Below are 20,616 nucleotides of genomic sequence, written 5' to 3'. Positions count from 1 at the left end.
GAAACAAAGGGAGATCTGTTCGTCTCTGTACAAGGATTCCAGATCTTCAATTACAGCCGCGTACCTGCAACCTACACACAGAAAAGAGAGGACGATTGGGGGGTTAGGGATGAGGGGTTTGCCTTTAGGTCAAACCCCGATTTTGGAATTAACCAGGAAATGAGAATGCTGTAAATGTAAATGTTTGTAATGTAAACAAGTACTGATACCTTGTTGTAAGAATGTTTGTATTCTTACATGCGAAGGTGTAATGTATGTTGTATGTTGTATGTGATCTCCTCTTCAATGGTTGAATCCTTGTCTTGAATGCAACACTTAGCCTTGAATGGAGACTTAGAATGCTCAATTGCATGAAGGGATGCTTGAATGCTTGAATGCTTGAATGTTTGAATATCGTTTCCGCCTTTTTTTTCTCTTTCAAAATGGGAGAGGAAATGTAGTTTATATACTTGCCAATTAGGGCTGATAGACTGATTTTCCCGACCTTAGGCCGACCAGGAAACATTATTTTCCAATTTGCAAACTTAAAGACCCGAAGCCCCATAAGAGACCGGGCCCAAAATAGGGCTAGGGACTAGGGCGCTGGGCGCCATGGTCCTGGGGGACCATGGTGCTGGGTGCCCTAGTCCTGAAGGATCAGGTCACTGGGCGCCATGGTCCCACCTCCAGGGGCAGCAGGGTGCAAGGAGGATCAGGCCAGGGTGTTGAAAAATGCAGTTTTTGATGTCATGGACAAGTTTCGGGGTCTCCATTCAGGTTCGGTGTTGCGTCGCCATCGTGAAGACCCAAATGCGGTCGAAATTGCAAGTGTCACAATTTTAGGACGCTATAGAAATAACGCAGACTGTCGGATCCTTTTCAAGATGCACCTTCTTTACTTTCCACGTCATCCTCATGGTGGGCCCACTTCCCTTTCGCTGCTTCACGAAAGATAAACTCTGACCATCTTTCCTTTACAAAACAACGCGGGCCATTGGATCAACCGGAAGATACCGTCCGTTCATATATTGAGATCATCGAAGTATCAGAGGGACAAAAATAAACTATGCCCACACCAAATGACTCAAGTAAAAAGAAACCAAAGGCGAATGCATCAGAGAGAGCTATGCCAATGGAGCGTTAAAACAAAAGGCAAGGAGGAGACTGAAGTGATGCCCATCATGATGAAATGAACCATCAGGATAAAGAAAAAATAGGTTTTTCGAGACTCGATAAGTGGGTCGGGGTAGTTTGTTTCTATCAGAAAGAAAAAAGTGGTAAAGTAATAACGGACAACTGGCGGCAAACATTTGAATCATCGGGAGGAGTGTCGCTGATTAGCCGTTGGTTTTCATCATGAGAAGAACTGACCATGACAACATAGTTTCCATTAAATGTAGAAATTGAGTACATTCATTGTAGCATGAAGAAAATCTGTCAAATATTCCAATAATCAATTACAAAGATTGCAAGCAAATCTGTCCCAAATAGCCGAAATTGCAGAGGGAGCAGCATTTCTCATGAAGTAATTGCAAAAAGATATTAAGTGCTTACTGAGAAAATTTCTGAGTTATTGACTATAGAGTGAAATAATTTGCAGAAATGGAGGGGTCAAGCTCAAAAGGGAAGCAAAAAGCTGCCAAAGTATCGAGTACTGCAACAAAGAAATTGGGTAGAAAGCTAAATCAGGACATGATAGACCAAATGGGCTCTCCAGGAGCTAGGTCATGCAGAGCTAAGACAAATTTGCCTATCCGCAAGTAGTTAGAGGACATATACAGAGGGATTAGGGATATATTCACCACAGTGCAAGGGCACGAGTTGTTCCTTTTCCATTACTTCCGCAGGGATAACCCCACGCCAGTTTTGAACCCATGGAAAACGAGTTTCGGTAAACTTGTAGTATCCAATGTGTTTGTGAACAATCATTTGTTGAAGCTTTTAGTAAGAAATTATAATGCAAACAAGCGATGCATTATGTTTCTTGATGGGACTGCTCTAGTGCATTTTGCAAAGGCTATGATTCAGGAAGTTTATGCAGTAGATTTGGAGGCGGAATTGCCTTTGTCTTTTGTAGATTTGGAAGAAGAGTATAGGAAGATGGACACTACATACCAGGGCTGGAACCTCGCTGTCCATAAAGCAGAGAAGGGGAAGCTAACAGACAAAGAAGGTCCTTCATATGACATGACTATTTTTAAAAAGTATCTGCAATATACATATATGGCTTGTGGTCAGGTGGGAGGAGTTGAAGCTCCTGATGTGGCAAACATTGGACCACTTGTTCTAGCAGCAGAAGTGCAGAGGCATGAGCCTAGGGAATTTGACTTTGCTACTTACCTGGTAGACAAATTGCATGAAGGTTTCTTAAACTGGAAAGACAATCCAGACAAATATTTCAAGCACTACTCATTGTTAATGCACATCATTTTATTTTATGGGAGACTTAGAGGGTTATGGCCGGAAGAATTAAATGTGAATACAATTGGGAAAGATGGAAAGGAGCAACTAGTGCAATTATGGGTTTCCCTTTGGGATTACAGGTTTGATAGTTCTCATTACCTCAAATTTGAGGAGTTCTTTGTGAAACCACTTTTCTTGGTCTTTGGTGAGCCTCGGCAAGGATCATTTTCGGAGGAGGTTAAGAAGTTTCTTAGGCCTCACGAGCACCAAAATCCAAAGGTCAATCACAACTGGGGTGATTGGTACTCATGCCAAAACTTCACTTTTGTTTGATGCTATGGATTTGAGGGTTATCCATATGTTCTCCCTAAGCCTGCACCAAACAGGATTGCCTTCTTGGAAATTGTAAGGCAGTTAAGTGTGTCTAATGCCAAACATTTCAGAGGAGCACACAAGCAAGCTTTCCTCCCTGGCACACTTCACTTTCAGCATTTTAAAATTGTATCAACTAGGGCATACGAGGCCATTGACAAGAAGCTGGTGGATGAATACAATTTGTTTCGGCACGTATCTAGAGCACACTATGATCCTGAGGGTTACATCCATTCAAGCAGGAAAAGACAGGATTTGGGAGACTACCTCCATGAGGAGGATGAATTTGAAGACATGTGCAGGAATAAGGAGGTGGAAGAGCTTGCAGGAGTTATGGAGACCTTGGAGAAGAAGCTAGAGGAAAGAAGGCAGAGACTAGAAAACATGGAGGGAGAATCAGCCCAAAGTGATTCAGGGGAAAATGAAGTAGTCTCCAAGCTCCATGCCCCTGAGAAGGAGAAGGATTCGGAGGCATAAGATAGGCTTATTGTTTCTCTAAATGCAGAGACAGATGAAAGAATGGTAGAACATGTTTCTTTTGTATCTAATGATCACTTCATAAAGTCTAAGGAATTCAAATCATTCCTGTACCACTTCAAGGGTAAGAAATTGAGGGAAGCAGTGCCAAATGTGACCCTTGATAATGAAGCAGAAATGATGATGAGGTTGAAGGAAGATATTGATAGAGAAATTGAGACTATGACCTTGCAAAGGGGCAGACAATTGCTAGTAGATGCAGGAATAATTGTGTTTCCAAGATGGGACCTGAGTGCTTCATTTATTTTTGATTCTTTGTTACGTTCAGATAATAAGGATATGAAGTTAAACATCCAAAGAGTGCAAGATATTTTTATTGGATCAAGATATGATCCAAAGGAGGAAGAAATGTTATTGTGGGCCTTATATCCTCCTAATAAGAGGCCAAAAATCATTGATGTAGATAAAACTTTTGGTCACATGATGACCTTGAAGGTTGGAGAATTAGATCCTATAGTCACATCTGACATGGGTATCAATATTTCAAAGTTGAATAAGGCCCAAATGAAACATGAGATAGCAGAGAAGATTAAGTATAAGGCTTTGTATGAAGAGACCCTTAAGAGGAGTGGGCACCCTGTTCCCCAAATTACAGATTTAGGAGGCGAATGGAAGAAATTTTTTGAAAAGCTATCTTATGAACATAACAAGTTGAAAAAACAGATGAAGAGTGTTAGGGCCAATACGGCTTGCGTGTTGCTAAGTAGGAGGTATGACAATATGGAGAAAGCATTGAATGAATTATAGGGTGAATATCAGAGGAACATGGACAATATGATTTCACACACCAGAATTCGAGATAGACTTGACATGATGTTACAGGATGCAACGATGAAAGAGAAAGAAAAAAAGAAGCTGCAGGGTCTGCTTGTTACACATGAGGGAGTTACAGAGGCATTGAAGTCTAAATTTGATGAATGCCAGCAGATTGTTGAGCATGGGGTTCCCAGTCTAGTAGATGATGCAGGTGTGATCAAAGACAAAACCATATGGATCGCTAAGTGCAAGTCTATGCTTAATGCAGCCCAAGCCATCGCCAGAGCAGATGTCCTTGACATGAATGACATGGTCGATCAATTGGAAAATTTTTATGTGATTGAGAATGCAACCAAGGATGCCATCTTCAACGCTGCAACATATAAGGATCTAACTTACTTGGGGCATATTAAAAAATCTGGATGGTGGCTGGATCGAAAGTCCTAGTGTGGTGTTTGACTTTATGTAATGTAATTGATATCTTGGTTAGACATTTTAATTTTTGTTCACATAGTTGTTAAGATAATGAAAGGGTGTGTCCTTTGATTCCTATCTTTCAGCATTTGTATTTGTATTGAGTCATCTTGCGTAACAAAGGGAGTTTTTTTTGGGGGGGTTTTGGAACATCATTGCTGTAAGGACTGAAAGTCATATGTATTATTAAATTTTATAGGAAGTAGAAGTGTCATTTTGTGTATGAAAATTGCAATGAAGTATCTCCAAGTGGCTAGCTTCTGTGTACGATCATTTCTCAGACATTAATATACAAGATTCACTATTTCTACTTCAAATGTACTGATTACTTTCTTTGTTGATGATACATGCTTTGTCCTCTTCATAAATCTGTTTAAGAATATGTTGTAATGTGAATCACATTCCGTTACATTAAATGTGAGATTGGGTTCTTATTGTTTATGTGAGACATACTGAACCATTATATTGATTATTCATATTGTCTCTTGAGTTGATAATGTTATCTGTCCACAAAGTATCATTATATTCTGAGATAGAGGCATTGCTCTATTGTTAATTCTTTGAGATCCTGATTTAATATGCATTAGCTCCTTAATAGATAAGTATTATTCTGAAACTTGGGTTTAGTGGAGTCTAAAGTGCAGAGGGAATTGGTCTTCGACCATCCCTGTTCATTGCCCAAGGCCGATCGCACTATTCATGGTTAGGAAACTATTTACCATTTTATATGCATTTTCCACATTTTGAGCTGATGATCCATATTTTGGATAAGGTGTTTGAATAATGGAATACTCAGAGCTCCACATGTGTGTTTGATAGTCATTTCAAGGATGATTGTCCCCTAGGTTGCTACTTTTGTCAAATCTAGCGTATGAGCCCTTGTAAGCCCAAAAAAGCATAAATTTGCATTACGATCAAAAATGACTTCTAAAGCCTCATTAGGCATTTAGGCATATCGGTTTAATGTTAGGAAGTCATGCTAGGAGGTTCAGTATAAGTAAACATGCATAAAAGGCAAAAATGCACATTTGACCAAAAGTTGTCATTGTTGCTTGACAAGTTTTTGCAACTTTTTGAGAAACTTTGCATTTTTTTAGCAAATCGGTGGTTGGGCAATCGATGAAGTATTGGTTATGACCAAAATGGCATATAAAATGCTCTGAGAATGACCAAAATGACCAGAATAGAAACTCAATTGTCCTACAAGAATTTAATTGTATTTGTAGTCATATATATTGAAATGCTTGACTTTGATGTTATACAACAATTTCATGCACATACTATAAAAAACATTTGTTTTTCCACCATATATAATAAAATGTTAACAACAATTTCAAAATAGAGAAGATAAGAGTACCAGTTGGTGTCAACAAAGTTTTTATTTGTCTGGTAAAGCTATATTTTATATTAATTCTGAAAATGTTTAAATTCTGCAAGATAAACCTTGACGGCTAGCTGACTAGACCATCGAAGTCGGTGGACGGTATACATAACGGTCCATACATAACACATTCAGAAACATTTAAAAAAAAAAAACATAGTCCTTGCTTCAAAAAGGGTTGTATGTGCCATCTCGCTACACCACATGAACAGTGACCGTGCCCTCTTCCATGTCCAACACTTCCATGTTCCTAACTTGGTTAATTTCTGTCTCCCTGCTGGAGCCTTCACCGAACTGCAACACATGACCCTTTTGATTTGTTCTTCCACAAGGTCGACCCCATCATTTTGTGCGTGCAGGAACTGTTCATTGCACAAGTGCTCTATATTTCGGCCAAGGTCCCCATTTTCCCATCTCCACACGCACTTCCCGGACATCGACCGTCTCAAGGTATTGCACAATACCATACATCCTAGCTTGTGCTACACTTCTTCTGGCCTCTTTATCGAATTTTGCACTCCAGAGCAAGAATGGTCGCAAGGGAGGACTGAATTCACTCACGCGAATCCATGCTCCGCCCATACTTTCAAAGCCATCCATGTCTCATGCCAATCCTAATAAGGCTTCCATTCTGCCTAGCCATTCCTTCTTCACACACCTATTCATGATTTCTCTAACTTTCAGAACAGGTTGGAGCTCGAGACACCATGCCATAAACAGAGACACTATGCCCACATTCGTTCTGTACTTCCATCCACCTTCTACATACTCAGGCCCAAGGATCAAGTTCACCGCTGATAGGAATGAGGTGTCTTCATAAATAAACAGGTTCATCAACCTCTCATCGCTTATTCATCCCCAAAATGTGACCTATGTTTTGGTTGTTTCTAAAGAAAAGTTGGCCTCCATGTTCAAAATCAAGATACCTGTTATTTCAAAATGGACATGCAAATATGTCAGACTAACAACAACGTCTATAAATTATTTCAATTTTTATCAACCTATGCCTTAATTTTTTAGTGCTTTCTAATAACTAAGTTCATCCACCACATGTTCCATGTTATTCTACAATCTAAATTTCTGCACAATAGTCTGTGGACGTTTTTTTAGACTTACACATTTCCATATGATGCACACAGCTAATCAAAAGTTTTTTCGATTAACGGGCAGCGATTGACTAACACTACGGATTGACTGACAGTCATGTTAGTCGCACGTGTTAAACCGTTGATTTTGTAATAAACTATTTGCGATTGACTAACTTGTTGCTAACACGTTGTCAAAAAGGTTTGTTTTGAAGCCAGAATAGCTTCATCCATATTGCCTCTGGAAGGGATGGCTATTCTAGCTCCAAAACTGAACTGTCGTATAGTGTGTTAGTTAGAGGTTAGACAATCGCAATCGTTAACTGCAAAATCGATGGTGTAAAATGTGAGACTAACACACGTGTCAGTAAATCCATACTATCTGTTTGAAGGTTTAGGGTTTTTGAAATTTACCATATCGGCATAGTGCAAAAATAGTTATATCGATCCTCGATGACATGGAGAATGGGGAAGGTGGAACCATCGGTATTACCTATACCGATAAAACAAACTTGGAAGCATTAAGCATAAAAGTGCATTAGAGACTGATCGGGACTTCGGGAGGAATGGGAAAATGGTATTCCGACCCCCGAGGAAGATAAAAGCTCCTGCGGGGATATTGGTGTAAACTATACCGATAAAGTAAACATGCATTAGGACTCATCAGGAGATCAGAAGAAACACTATTATGCTATGCTGAGTCCCGATAGGACTATTAAGGCGTGTTAGTAGTCCATTTTACACCGTCCATAATGCGACCAACGTTCTGCGATTGTCTAACCTATCGGTAACGCGCGGTTGAGATTGAGTAACTTGTCGCTAAGACACTATATGACATGGAGAATGGGGAAGGCGGAACCATTGGTATTACCTATACCGATAAAACAAACTTGGAAGCATTAAGCATAAAAGGGCATCGGAGACTGATCGGGACTTCGGGAGGAATGGAAAATTGTATTCTGACCCTCGATGAAGATAAAAGCTTCTGCAGGGATATCGGTGTAAACTATACTGATAAAGTAAACATGCATTAGGACTCATTGGGAGATCGGAAGAAGCACTATTATGCTATGTCGAGTCCTGATAGGACTATTAAGGTGTGTTAGTAGTCCATTTTACACCGTCCATAATGCGACCAACGTTCTGTGATTGTCTAACCTGTCGGTAACACATGGTTGAGATTGACTAACCTGTCGCTAAGACAGTGTATGACATGGAGAGTGGGGAAGGCGGAACCATCGGTATTACCTATAATGATAAAATGTAAACTCGGAAGCATTAAGCATAAAAGTGCATCAGAGACTGATCGGGACTTCGGGAGGAATGGAAAAATTGTATTTCGACCCCCGATGAAGATAAAAGCTCCTGCGGGGATATCGGAGTAAACTATACCGATAAAGTAAACATGCATTAGGACTCATCAAGAGATCAGAAGAAGCACTATTATGCTATGCCGAGTCCCGAGAGGACTATTAAGGCGTGTTAGTAGTCCGTTTTACATCGTCCATAACACGACCAACATTCTGCGATTGTCTAACCTGTCTGTAACGCGCAGTTGAGATTGACTAACCTATCGCTAAGACAATGTATGACATACAGAATGGGGAAGGCGGAACCATCAGTATTACCTATACCGATAAAACAAACTCGGAAGCATTAAGTATAAAAGTGCATTGGAGATTGATCGAGACTTCGGGAGGAATGGAAAAATGGTATTCCGACCCACAATGAAGATAAAAGCTCCTACACGGATATTGGTGTAAACTATACTGATAAAGTAAACATGCATTAGGACTCATTGGGAGATCGGAAGAAGCACTATTATGCTATGCCAAGTCCCGATAGGACTATTAAGGCATGCTAGTAGTCTGTTTTACACCATCCATAATGCGACCAACATTCTGTGATTGTCTAACCTATTGGTAACGCGCGGTTGAGATTGACTAACCTGTCGCTAAGACACTGTATGACATGGAGAATGGGGAAGGTGGAACCATCGGTATTACCTATACCGATAAAACAAACTTGGAAGCATTAAGCATAAAAGTGCATCAGAGACTAATCGAGACTTCGGGAGGAATGGAAAAATTGTATTCCGACCCTCGATGAAGATAAAAGCTCCTACAGGGATATCGGTGTAAATTATACCGATAAAGTAAACATGCATTAGGACTCATCAGGAGATCAGAAGAAGCACTATTATGCTATGTCGAGTCTCAATAGGACTATTAAGGCATGTTAGTAGTCCGTTTTACACCATCCATAATGTGACCAACATTCTGCAATTGTCTACCCTGTTGGTTACGCGCGGTTGAGATTGACTAACCTGTTGCTAAGACACTGTATGACATGGAGAATGGGGAAGGCGGAACCATCGGTATTACCTATACCGATAAAACAAACTCAGAAGCATTAAGCATAAAAGTGCATCGGAGACTGATCGAGACTTCGGGAGGAATGGAAAAATGGTATTCTGACCCCCGATGAAGATAAAAGCTCCTGCGGGGATATCGGTGTAAACTATACTGATAAAGTAAACATGCATTAGGACTCATCGGGAGATCGGAAGAAGCACTATTATGCTATGCCGAGTCCTAATAGGACTATTAAGGCGTGTTAGTAGACTATTTTACACCGTCCATTATACGACCAACATTCTGCGATTGTCTAACCTGTCGGTAACGCGTGGTTGAGATTGACTAACCTGTTGCTAAGACACTATATGACATGGAGAATGGGAAGGTGGAACCATCGGTATTACCTATATCGATAAAACAAACTCAAAAGTATTAAGCATAAAAGTGCATTGGAGACTGATCGAAACTTCAGGAGGAATGGAAAAATGGTATTCCGACCCCCGATGAAGGTAAAAGCTCTTGCGGGGATATCGATGTAAACTATACTGATAAAGTAAACATGCATAAGGACTCATTGGGAGATCGAAAAAATCACTATTATGCTATGCCGAGTCCCGATAGGACTATTAAGGTTGGAGTTTATCTTTTGTGAAGCAGCGAAAGGGAAGTGGGCCCAGCGTGAGGATGACATGGAAAGTAAAGAAGGTGCATCTTGAAAAGGATCCGACGGTCTGCGTTATTTCATTGAGCGAAATAGCATGGAGTTTATCTTTCGTGAAGCAGTGAAAGGATGGTGGGCTCGGCATATCAGAGTAGTGCTGCTTTTTAAAAAAAAATGGCCATATCGGAGAAAAAGACCATATCGGGATAGTGCAAAAATAGTTATATCGATCCCTGATGACATGGAGAATGGGGAAGGCGGAACCATCGATATTACCTATACCGATAAAACAAAGTCTGAAACATTAAGCATAAAAGTGCATCGGAGACATATCGGGACTTCGGGAGGAATAGAAAAAGGCTATTCGGACCCTCGATGAACATAAAAGCACCTGCGGGGATATCGGTGTAACCTATACCGATAAAGTAAACATGCATTAGGGACTCATCGGGACATCGAAAGAAGCAATTTTTTTCTATGGCGAGTCTCGATAGCACTATGTAGGTGAATGGAGAGTTGCTAGGAGTTCTTCGGGGTGATTTATGCCGATAACACAGGGGACTTGGTCACAATGCGGACTCATCAGGGCATTCGAGGGACATAAATTGAACTATGCCGATACCCGATGGGACATATCAGTCTATGTTTCGGCTATCGGGAGCAGTCTCGGTCTACTATACCGATACCCAGTTAGTAATGAGTAACACGCATGTTAGTCACGCGTTTTACACCATTGATTCTGCAGTTAGTGGTTGCGATTGACTAACCTATCACGAAGCAACAAAAGGGAAGTGGGCCCAGCACGAGGATGATGTGGAAAGTAAAGAAGGTGCATCTTGAAAAGGATCCGACGGACTGCATTATTTTGTTGGGCGAAATAACATGGAGTTTATCTTTCACAAAGCAGCGAAAGGATGGTGGGCCCGACATATTAGAGTAGTCCTTCTTTTTTCTTAAAAATGGCCATATCAGAGAAAAATACCATATTGGGATAGTGCAAAAATAGTTATATCGATCCCCGATGACATGGAGAATGGGGAAGGCGGAACCATCAGTATTACCTATACTGATAAAACAAAGTCCGAAGCATTAAGCATAAAAGTGCATCGGAGACATATCGGGACTTTGGGAGGAATAGAAAAAGGCTATTCCGACCCCCGATGAACATAAAAGCACTTGCGGGGATATCGGTGTAACCTATACCGATAGAGTAAATATGCATTAGGACTCATTGGGACATCGGAAGAAATTTTTTTTTCTATGCCAAGTCCCGATAGCACTATGTAGGTGGATGGAGAGTTGCTAGGAGTTCTTCGGGGTGATTTATGCTGATACCCGATGTGATTTATGCGGACTCATCGGGGCATTTGAGGGACATAAATTGAACTATGTCGATACCCGATGGGACATATCGGTCTATGTTTCGGCTATCAGGAGGGAAGCAGGGACCAAAAACAGCATGTTAGCGATAGGTTACGCGTTCGGCCACAACTCCAAAACAGACATCTTTTTGTTATTTTAGACTATTTTATGCAATTAATAGTAAATCATATTAAAAAAACCAGACAAAAATCCCTATGTAAAATTAATTACAAATTTATATGGGTATTTCTACATATTCATTTGAATCATTTGAAGATAATTTCAATATTACTGTTAATTGTTAATCGTGTGTTACTCAGTGCGTACTGTGGAGTCGGCAAGGCCGCGGCTATTGGGCGACTAACAACGCATGGAAATCCATTGGAGAAGTGGCAAAACCGATAACAACGTATGGAAATCCAAGGTCGGACCTATCGACATTACTCTCGCCGATTAAATTAATAAGGCAATGGCGGTTACATTGGAGAACCGGCAAAAACCAAATATTGTCTTGCTAATAACTGAAAAGCGCTACAGAAATGACATACCAAAACAACAGTACATAGATACTAACAGAAACCAAAAACCCAGCAAAATGGCACTACAAACATACTAACACGCGTTTTACAGTGACTTTTTGGAGCCAGCAAACACGCATCGAGCCCTATATCTAACCTTAACCCGAATAATTTCAAGCTACAAAAAAACAAGAATAACCAAAGCAAAACCAAGACAATATAATTTTCGCACAATGTGTACAAATTTGAAAGAACGGCTACTCAAAAAAGCAATAGAACATGCAAATTTTCCAATTGTAACTCAACATACCTATTAACCTTCACAAATGAACACAGGCTGCCCTTCAAAACTAAGTCCTCATTGCCTCCTTCAAACCCTTCTTTGCCTTCAAAAATGCCTTCAAAACAGCATAACACTAGAAGAACAAATTAGGGCTTTGGAGTCCTTTATCTAATCACACATTAGTCCGTCTGTTCCTTTATGCTTGTCCCCTTTTTTCCACAACAAGCAGAAAATGGCGGGAGGTCCGGTTGTATGGTCCACTTAACACGCGGAGCCCTAACACGCGTGTTTTTCCACATGAGGCTACGGAGTCACAGAAAATGGTAGGGCGCGTCGGACGCGTCTATTCTAGCTCCAATAAGACAGTACGGATTGACTAACATGCGTGTTTGTCTCGCGTTTTACACCGTCGATTTTGCAGTTGGCGGTTGCGATTGACTAACCTGTTATGGACTAACACGCTGTACGAAAGGTCTGTTTTGGAGCTATGGCATCAGTTTTCACTAAATGGCTGCGATTGACGGATTGACTGAGTAAGGACCCACCTGTTAGTAGCAAGTGCGAGACAACCACCACGGTTTGGAAGCCCACGGCCTCTTTTTCTCGCTGTTTTGGCATTCGAACGCGGTCATCAACACTTGCCGCCGGATGTTTGTTTTCTATGGCTTTTAATGTGCATGTTAGGCACAACACATTGGCCCGAGCCGCGGCCCACGATCCGCCATTTTTTGGCATGTCCACGTAGTTCCATGTGGGCCCCGACGTTTCAAACAGCTGACTCCAGGACAACTCCACGTCATTTTCGGTGGGTCCGGCACCTACACCAAATGGGCATGGTATGGGCTATGGTATGCATGGGTATGCATGTCTCTAACATGTCTGCGATGCATGTCATTGGTACGAAAAGTCACTTTTGGAGCCAAAATAGATGCGTCCTTTTTTTTTGCTTTTCGAATTCAAAAGGAATATAACTAGAACTTTTTTTAAACCATTACAATTAATGGAAAACAAATAATGATTAATTTATTACTATTTCTCGCCCATAAATGTCAATTCATTTGGCATCTCTTTTTACAGTTGTACCATAATTCAGATCAATCGAAGACGAGAACAAATTCACAAGTGATTAGTGAGTTTAATTCTGTATTAGTATTGGCTGATTTAAATTTAACACCTAATCAAATGTATGATTCCGATAGCTCATCTGTTTGGGAATCATATTATAAATAATTAAAGAGAGTTATTTATACGACGATCTGCTAGCTTTACAAGTGAAACTTTCAGTATATAAACTTTTACTTTTGACCTGCTGATAAATTCAGAGATGTCTGGGATTGTTTATCCTTGTGCAGGGTGCAAGATTCAACATAGAAAATGTGGATATAAATGCGTTCTTGCTCCCTTTTTCCCACCAAATGATCCTCCCAAGTTTTTGGTAGTACACCAAATATTTGGGGCAGCCAATATAGTCAGAATCCTTAAGGTATAGATTAAATGCTTTCTAAAGCTTTTGTTAATAGACTGTTGAGCGTAACTGGACTGATATGGATTTTTTATTTTTCCTTTTGTTCATTTTTTATAATTTTTTTTTGTCATTTTTATGATGATTTGGATTGATAGTTTGTTTTTATGTTCGAATTGTTTCAATTCTATTTTTGTGATCTCTTCTGAATCTTGATGGGATGGATTTGTAACAAATGTGCTTGAATTTTTACTCTATGAATTTTATCGACAGCTATTGTTGGTGGAAATTCAGACAGCTTAAATCACACACACTAAGATATGACTTCTAGATTTAAAAGTGTTAAACATTCAGAATTGACAGACATTCTCTATACTTAATATGTTGCTTAGTGTGTGGTTTAAGGCTGTCCGTGTAAATCTTTATGTAATATTTTTAGCTTTAAAAATGAATATGCCTATCTTTTTCATTCTTCCTCCTAATTAAGAGCATGAAGTTTCCTCAGTCTATAATAATTAATATCACAAAATCCTCCACTATTTGTGATTTTTTTTTTACATGGACATTTCTGATTGAACTTCATGATCGATCTTCAAGATGAGATAGTCAAAGAAGAGAGTGAAGTTTGATCTTGCATAAAGTTTGATCCGAAAACCTTGAATATGATTGAACTTCATGATCAATCTTCAAGATGAGATAGTCAGAATAGAGTGAATTTTGATCCCAAACATTGAATATGATTGAACTTCATGATCAATCTTCAAGATGAGATAGTCAGAAGAAAGTGAAATTTGATCTTGATGGTAGATCATGAAATTTGATAAAAAATATTGATGATTGAACTTCGTGATTGATCTTCAAGATGAGATAGTCAGAAGAGAATGAAGTTTGATCTTGATGATAGATCATAAAGCTTGATCCGAAACATTAATGTTAAAAAATTACACAATCAAATCTAAAAATCTGCAATATATAAAAAAACTCATAACATGCACTAGTTTAAATGCACTAGTTGCATGTTGTTTTTGCAATTGCAGGATATTCCAATTGAGTGTAGAGCAGATGCTGTAAGTAGCATGGTTTATGAAGCAAGTGCGAGAGTGGCTGATCCAATCTATGGGTGCACTGGTGCAGTTTGTCGAGTGCAGAAGCAAGTACTAGACCTGCAATCACAACTGGCAACCATACAAGCAGAGCTCCTCAATGCACAGGCTATTCTCATGTCTCGCCCAACATGGTTTTCTAATGATGGTGAAGGTAGAAGTACATTGGGTGTCACCAACGATATAGTACAACATATGGATGACATTATTATTCTGCAAGATGATGAAGACATGTTTGGATTGTAAGGCATAAGCTGCTGCTTTTAAGAGGAGCAACTTATGATTTCACCAATCTGTAATAGTGCTGAATAGTCGAGGAAATTATAATTACTTGAATCCATGCCTGTGGGGTTATATAAATTTAATCTCAAAGTTATATGTCTATTACAAATCTATAATTTTTTAATATTTTCTCTCAATATTTCAAATATTTGATCGTTTTGTTTTTGGAAATGCTTGTTCTTTTTTATTATTATGGTGAATATATATGTTGGGTATATTGAGATGTCTAAAGTATGCTTTGTTTTAATTTGTAGTCTTTTGAGATACTTCAAGGTAACGTAGAAACTTGATTATGATTATTTTAATTATGAACAGCTAAAATTACTATTTATCAATTGTTGATCCAAAAAAATTAATATTATATTTACTTCCAAAAGGCTAAAGGTAACCCACATCATATATAAGCAATTGTTTAAGAAATTTTTATATTCTTCAAAGGCATTAAAAGCTATATTAGTTTAAATTTTAGACAAATCTATCATATAAATAAATAGGTCACTTCAAAGGTGTTAAAAATTATATTAGTTTACATTTTAGATAAACCTACCATATAAATAAATAGGTTAGAATATGAGGTAGATCAAAAATATCTCTAAGTGAAAAAACTATTAATTTCAATATTTTCATGATTGTCAACATAATTCTCTTTTTCCTCCCTGGCCTCAGTCTTTTGTTGATAAAAAAAAAAAAACATAATTTGAACACATGTAATTAACCCACATATTAAAAACTAATTTGATAATAATATGGATGTTAATGCAACAAAAAAATAAAAATTTAATGATTAATTATATGTTGACTATTTTAGGATGTCTACAATTTTTCTTCTTCTAATTTTTAGTCTTTGGAATACTTCAAGAGGTTAAAGATAATATAGAAACTTAATTATGACCATTTTAACTATAAATAGTTAAAATTACAATTTAATCAATTGTAAATCTAAATAAAATTAAATAAAAATCATATTCACTTTCAAGAAGGTAACCCGCATCGTATCTAAGCAATTGTTTAAAAATTATTTCTACTTTTCAAAGGCATTAAAAATTATATTAATTTACATTTTAGACAAAATTTTTATATAAAGAAATAGGTTATGGAAACACGTAGACCAAAAGTAATATCTAAATGAGAAACTATTTATTTCAATATATTCATGATATTCAACATAGTTTGAATCATCTATTTTGATTACTACACACATATGATATTTATGTGTGATGATTTTGCAAGTGAGCTAGTCCTTATAATGAAGCTATTTGAGATCCAAATCACTTCTTGTTTCTTGATTTCCTCAATCAATTTGTGCACTTTTTCCATGTTCTTGCGAAATCTTTCACTTGCTCCACTGTGATCCCCTCCAGTGTACTTACTCATTCTATCATTGTAATCATCAGATTCACCAATATGAAAAGAACTGAAAGCAGATTCTACTTTATTTACTGATGACCCACTATTATCAAAATTACTTAACTCAAATGCATGTAGCTTACCGATAGTAGTATCTAAAGAAACTGGCATATTGGGTACCAACCTCAATTCATTGATTGCAGGGACTCAGATTGCATAAGCTGGTAGAAGGGTTCTTAACAACTTACTTGTTATATCTTTTTCTTCAATAGTTCCACTTGCTCCTTTGATTTGATTGACAATCTCCTTTAACCTTGTACTGTATTGGGTTATGTTCTCACCTTCATTCATCCTCATAGATTCAAGTTGTCCTCTTAGACTATCCACTTTTGCTCTTTGAACATGTTCATCACCACCATACACAGATATGAGCTTGTCCCACATTGCCTTGGCATCATTGCAGCCTTCTAGATCATTAAACTCTGAGTCGGTCAATGCAGATGTTATTTCAATCATTGCTTGAATATGTTTTTGCTTTGCCTTTATCTCTTCCATTGCTAATGGATAGGTGCTCAGTGTAATGAAATCATTCTCTAGATAATATACAACATATTCTCCAACTCCTGATAGGTGCAGCTTCATCCTTTTCTGCCATGTAGAGAAACTAGACTTGTTTAGCTTCAGTGCATCCCTCTTATACATCTTTGGATCTTTGCCTCAAGTACCTTTAAACTTTTCTTCCAGAGTCCAATGTTCTGATACCAATTGATAGTTTTGATACTAATTGTTAAGTACAGATGCCAAGCTAGCAAGATGAGAGGGGGGGGGGGGGGGTGAATCATACAAACTTAAACTTCCATGAAATCAACAGATTCAACCTCGGTAGCTTTAGCAGATATATGTAACCAAAAACTGTAAAACATGAAAACTCATAAATAGATAACATCACAACACATTCAACATTAGATTTAACGTGGAAACCCAAATAGGGAAAAACTACTATGGGATTTCAGACCCACTAAGAAATATACTCTTCTAGAGTATGCTCGGTTAAAAGAAAATCCTGTTAAAGATTACAAAGACATTGCTAGATGTGACTTGGTTAAGGGATTTCCCTCAGATCTGTTAGGATCTTCACTTTGTTAGAAGTGACCTTGTCAAAGGGTTTCAAACACTCAATCAGAATGTCACCTTGCTAGAGGATTTACAAATAAGACTGTTAAGTCTACTTAGTTAAGAGGTTTTCTGTCACTTACAAATAAACAATAGTAATGAGTATGTCTGCAACTTTGCATCTAAAATGCTAAAGCAGATTCTTATTTGCTCAATACAATCTAGTCATAGGACTTATCTTGTCCCTCTATTGGGCTCCTTACTTTGTTATTCAAACAGGTCTTCAAGCTTCTGTGCTCGGTAATCACTATGTAGCACCCCTGTGCTTACATTTATAAACAATTTGCTAACCGCTTAATCTCCTTGATCACATTTCCAATGATCAATCTTAACCATTAGATCTCCAGACTTGACTAGGTTCAATGTGTCCTTCGATCTGAAAACATTTTACCTTGCCTTGGAACTTGCATACATTTCTTGGAACTTGTGCTAGGGTATTGCGGTTCAATCTGAGCTGTAGATCTTCCTTCTGATCTTCCATTGCCATAGATTCTTAACAAACTTCATACATGTTGTATTAATCATTTAATCATATCCAGCTTATCAGCTTCCTTGATTAAATAATGCATGTATTCATCCAATGCATTCTGTTATTACTCGGTTGCAACTCGGTAAATACTAAACTTCACTTGGTAGACATTCTGCCTTCATTAACCGATAGCGATAACCTTAGGGTTTACCGACTAGGTTCCTTAGGGTTTACTAACTAGGTTCTTTGCTCGGTAACATAGTATAGTATTAACCTTACAAACAATAGCATATGTAGGATATCAAAACAATCTAAACATCATGATCTCATCATTGTCTAACTCAGTAATCGTTGCCCTTTGAATAACTTATTCCTCCCCTTATTCATCACATTCTGTGTCTTTTACTGACATCTTAATTCTCTTCAAAACATACTTCTTAAGATATGGCAACATCATACTAAATCAGAAAATCAATTTCTTGACATCAATGACAAAATAATATTGTTAAGATAGTAAACATCCTTAATCAGTTATATCAACAACCTTTTCAATATCCTTATTGAAATGCCAACAATCTCCCTTTGTCTATTATAATGCCAACAGTTAAATGATTGTCAAAATTTATTTATGAGGCTTTCAACTATAGGTTTGGATGAGGATTTGTTTAGAATATGAAGACATGTAATTAATCCATGTATAAAAATAATTTGATAATAATATTGAAGTTAATGCCAAAAAATGAAGTAATATTTTAATATTAAAAAATAAAATAAAAATGCTCAAAATCTTAAGATATCTTATACTATGTTCAGAAATATTGATGACTCATCATTTGTTTTATCCCAATGTGCTAATATTACTTTGAATAATATAAACTAAATATATATTAAAAACAAAAAATTTAATTATTCAAGCTATCATTTATATTGATTAAATTTACTAGAATAATACAAACTAGTGGTTTGGGGAATAGCTGTAACGACTGGAGCGATTGATCACTGATAAAAATGGGAGCGACTGGAAAGGCGGGAATAGCACGAACGAATGGAGTGACTGGTTTGAATTCAAATGGTGCAGATGCGGGAGCAGGAATATTGGGTGATGAAGGTTCTAGAGGCTCCCACAAGATTTCCACCACGTGAGAAATGAATTCTGAAGCTTCTGATGGTATTCTCAATGGGTTTTGGGATGGGGGCATCTTGCTGGTACCACCTATCGAAAAAGATGACTTTATTATTTTACCTTGTGGCGGGGAGGGCCCCAGAAAGTCTGTGGAGAATCTGAGAAAACTAGTTTCTCTGGATTGTAATAGAAAATGGCCTACTTTATTTGGGTCAAACCTCAAAGGCAAGGCTATTGCACCTATTCCCCATAAACTGGACCCAGAGTCTAGTTCTTGTTCCATTTCTATTCTAGATTGTATTGTGGAAAGGAATATAACTACTTTGGTCTCTGTCCTAGTTGGCAAGTTTATTGGCCCTCAACCTAATATTGAAGCTATTAGGGATTGGGTTTCCCGTAAATGGAAGGGAAAGGGTTAGATTGATGTGGTAGCTATGTCTAATGGATTTTTCTCATTCTCCTTCACCTGTGAGGAGGATCTTCGATCTGTTTTAGCGAGTGTCCCTGGATGTTAGGCAATTCATCATTGGCTCTCAAGAAATGGGAACCAGACTTTAACCCAAAGGAATGGGAATGTAATGAGGCCCCTATTTGGGTGGGCTACCTAGTCTTCCTATGGAGTTTTGGGGTGAACAAATCTTTGCTGGGATTGCTATCTACTTTGGTGAGCTTCTTTTAGTTGACCCTATGACTACTGTGAAGAGGCGTCTGGTGTATGCCAGAATATGTGTGAATGTTAAACAATTTGCTAATTTGCCAAAGGAGGTTAACCTCTTCTCAAAGTTGGGCAGATGGGTTCAAAAGTTTGAGTATGAATCTATTCCCTTTGCTTGCTTTCATTATAAAAAAGTTGTTCATTGGGCCAGAGAATGCCCTTCTAAGCCTATGCCTGAGAGGACTTGGAAGAAGAAAAATGAGATATTGGGGGTTGATTTAGTGGTGCCCCCATCTTTGGATCCCTCTCCATGTATGGATGGATTGAATAATATCCTAGGTCCTTAGGATGGTCCAGTTCTAAATCCTTCAATCCTGGAACCCTTGATTGAGGAAGGGGAGGCAAGGGGAAGTTCGACGCCTGAGGAGATTTCTAATGGGGATAAGTCTATGATGGAGGATCTTAGGGTTGTGGATCCTTCCATCCACCTTGTTGTTGAAGTTGAGAATTTATTGGATCCTACCATTACTGATAATGTGTCCCAGGAGGATGATAACCCAAATCCATTTATTAAGGTAAAATCTAAGCATAAAAAAAGGAATTCCTCAACTGGTCATTTATTAACTCTAGTTTCTAGTGGTGTTAAGACCAGAACCAGACAAAAGGTGGATTATGGATATGATTTGAGGGCAGTAGGGAGGCCTCCCAATGCAATCATCAGAGATAAGAATAGCCTGACTTCCATTGTTGATGGAGTCTAGAGAACTGTTCAGGACATGGGGATTGGTTCCCCCCACCTTGTCAAATGAAAGTCATTTCTTGGAATATTAGGGG

General features: G+C 38.3%; 1 protein-coding gene across 1 annotated transcript; it reads left to right on the top strand.

The window, feature by feature from the left end:
• Window positions 1–13,492: 13,492 nt before the first annotated feature.
• On the top strand, window positions 13,493–14,979 carry LOC131874101 (LOB domain-containing protein 1-like). Its single transcript, XM_059217343.1, has 2 exons — window positions 13,493–13,651; window positions 14,668–14,979. The coding sequence occupies exons 1-2, from the start codon at window positions 13,493–13,495 to the stop codon at window positions 14,977–14,979; spliced, it is 471 nt and encodes a 156-aa protein (XP_059073326.1).
• Window positions 14,980–20,616: the final 5,637 nt, after the last annotated feature.

This window comes from Cryptomeria japonica, chromosome 3 (genome assembly GCF_030272615.1).
Source record: "Cryptomeria japonica chromosome 3, Sugi_1.0, whole genome shotgun sequence".
NCBI classification, from domain to species: domain Eukaryota; kingdom Viridiplantae; phylum Streptophyta; class Pinopsida; order Cupressales; family Cupressaceae; genus Cryptomeria; species Cryptomeria japonica.
Note: the sequence above shows the minus strand (reverse complement) of the source record. Positions and strands in the feature narration are given on the sequence as shown.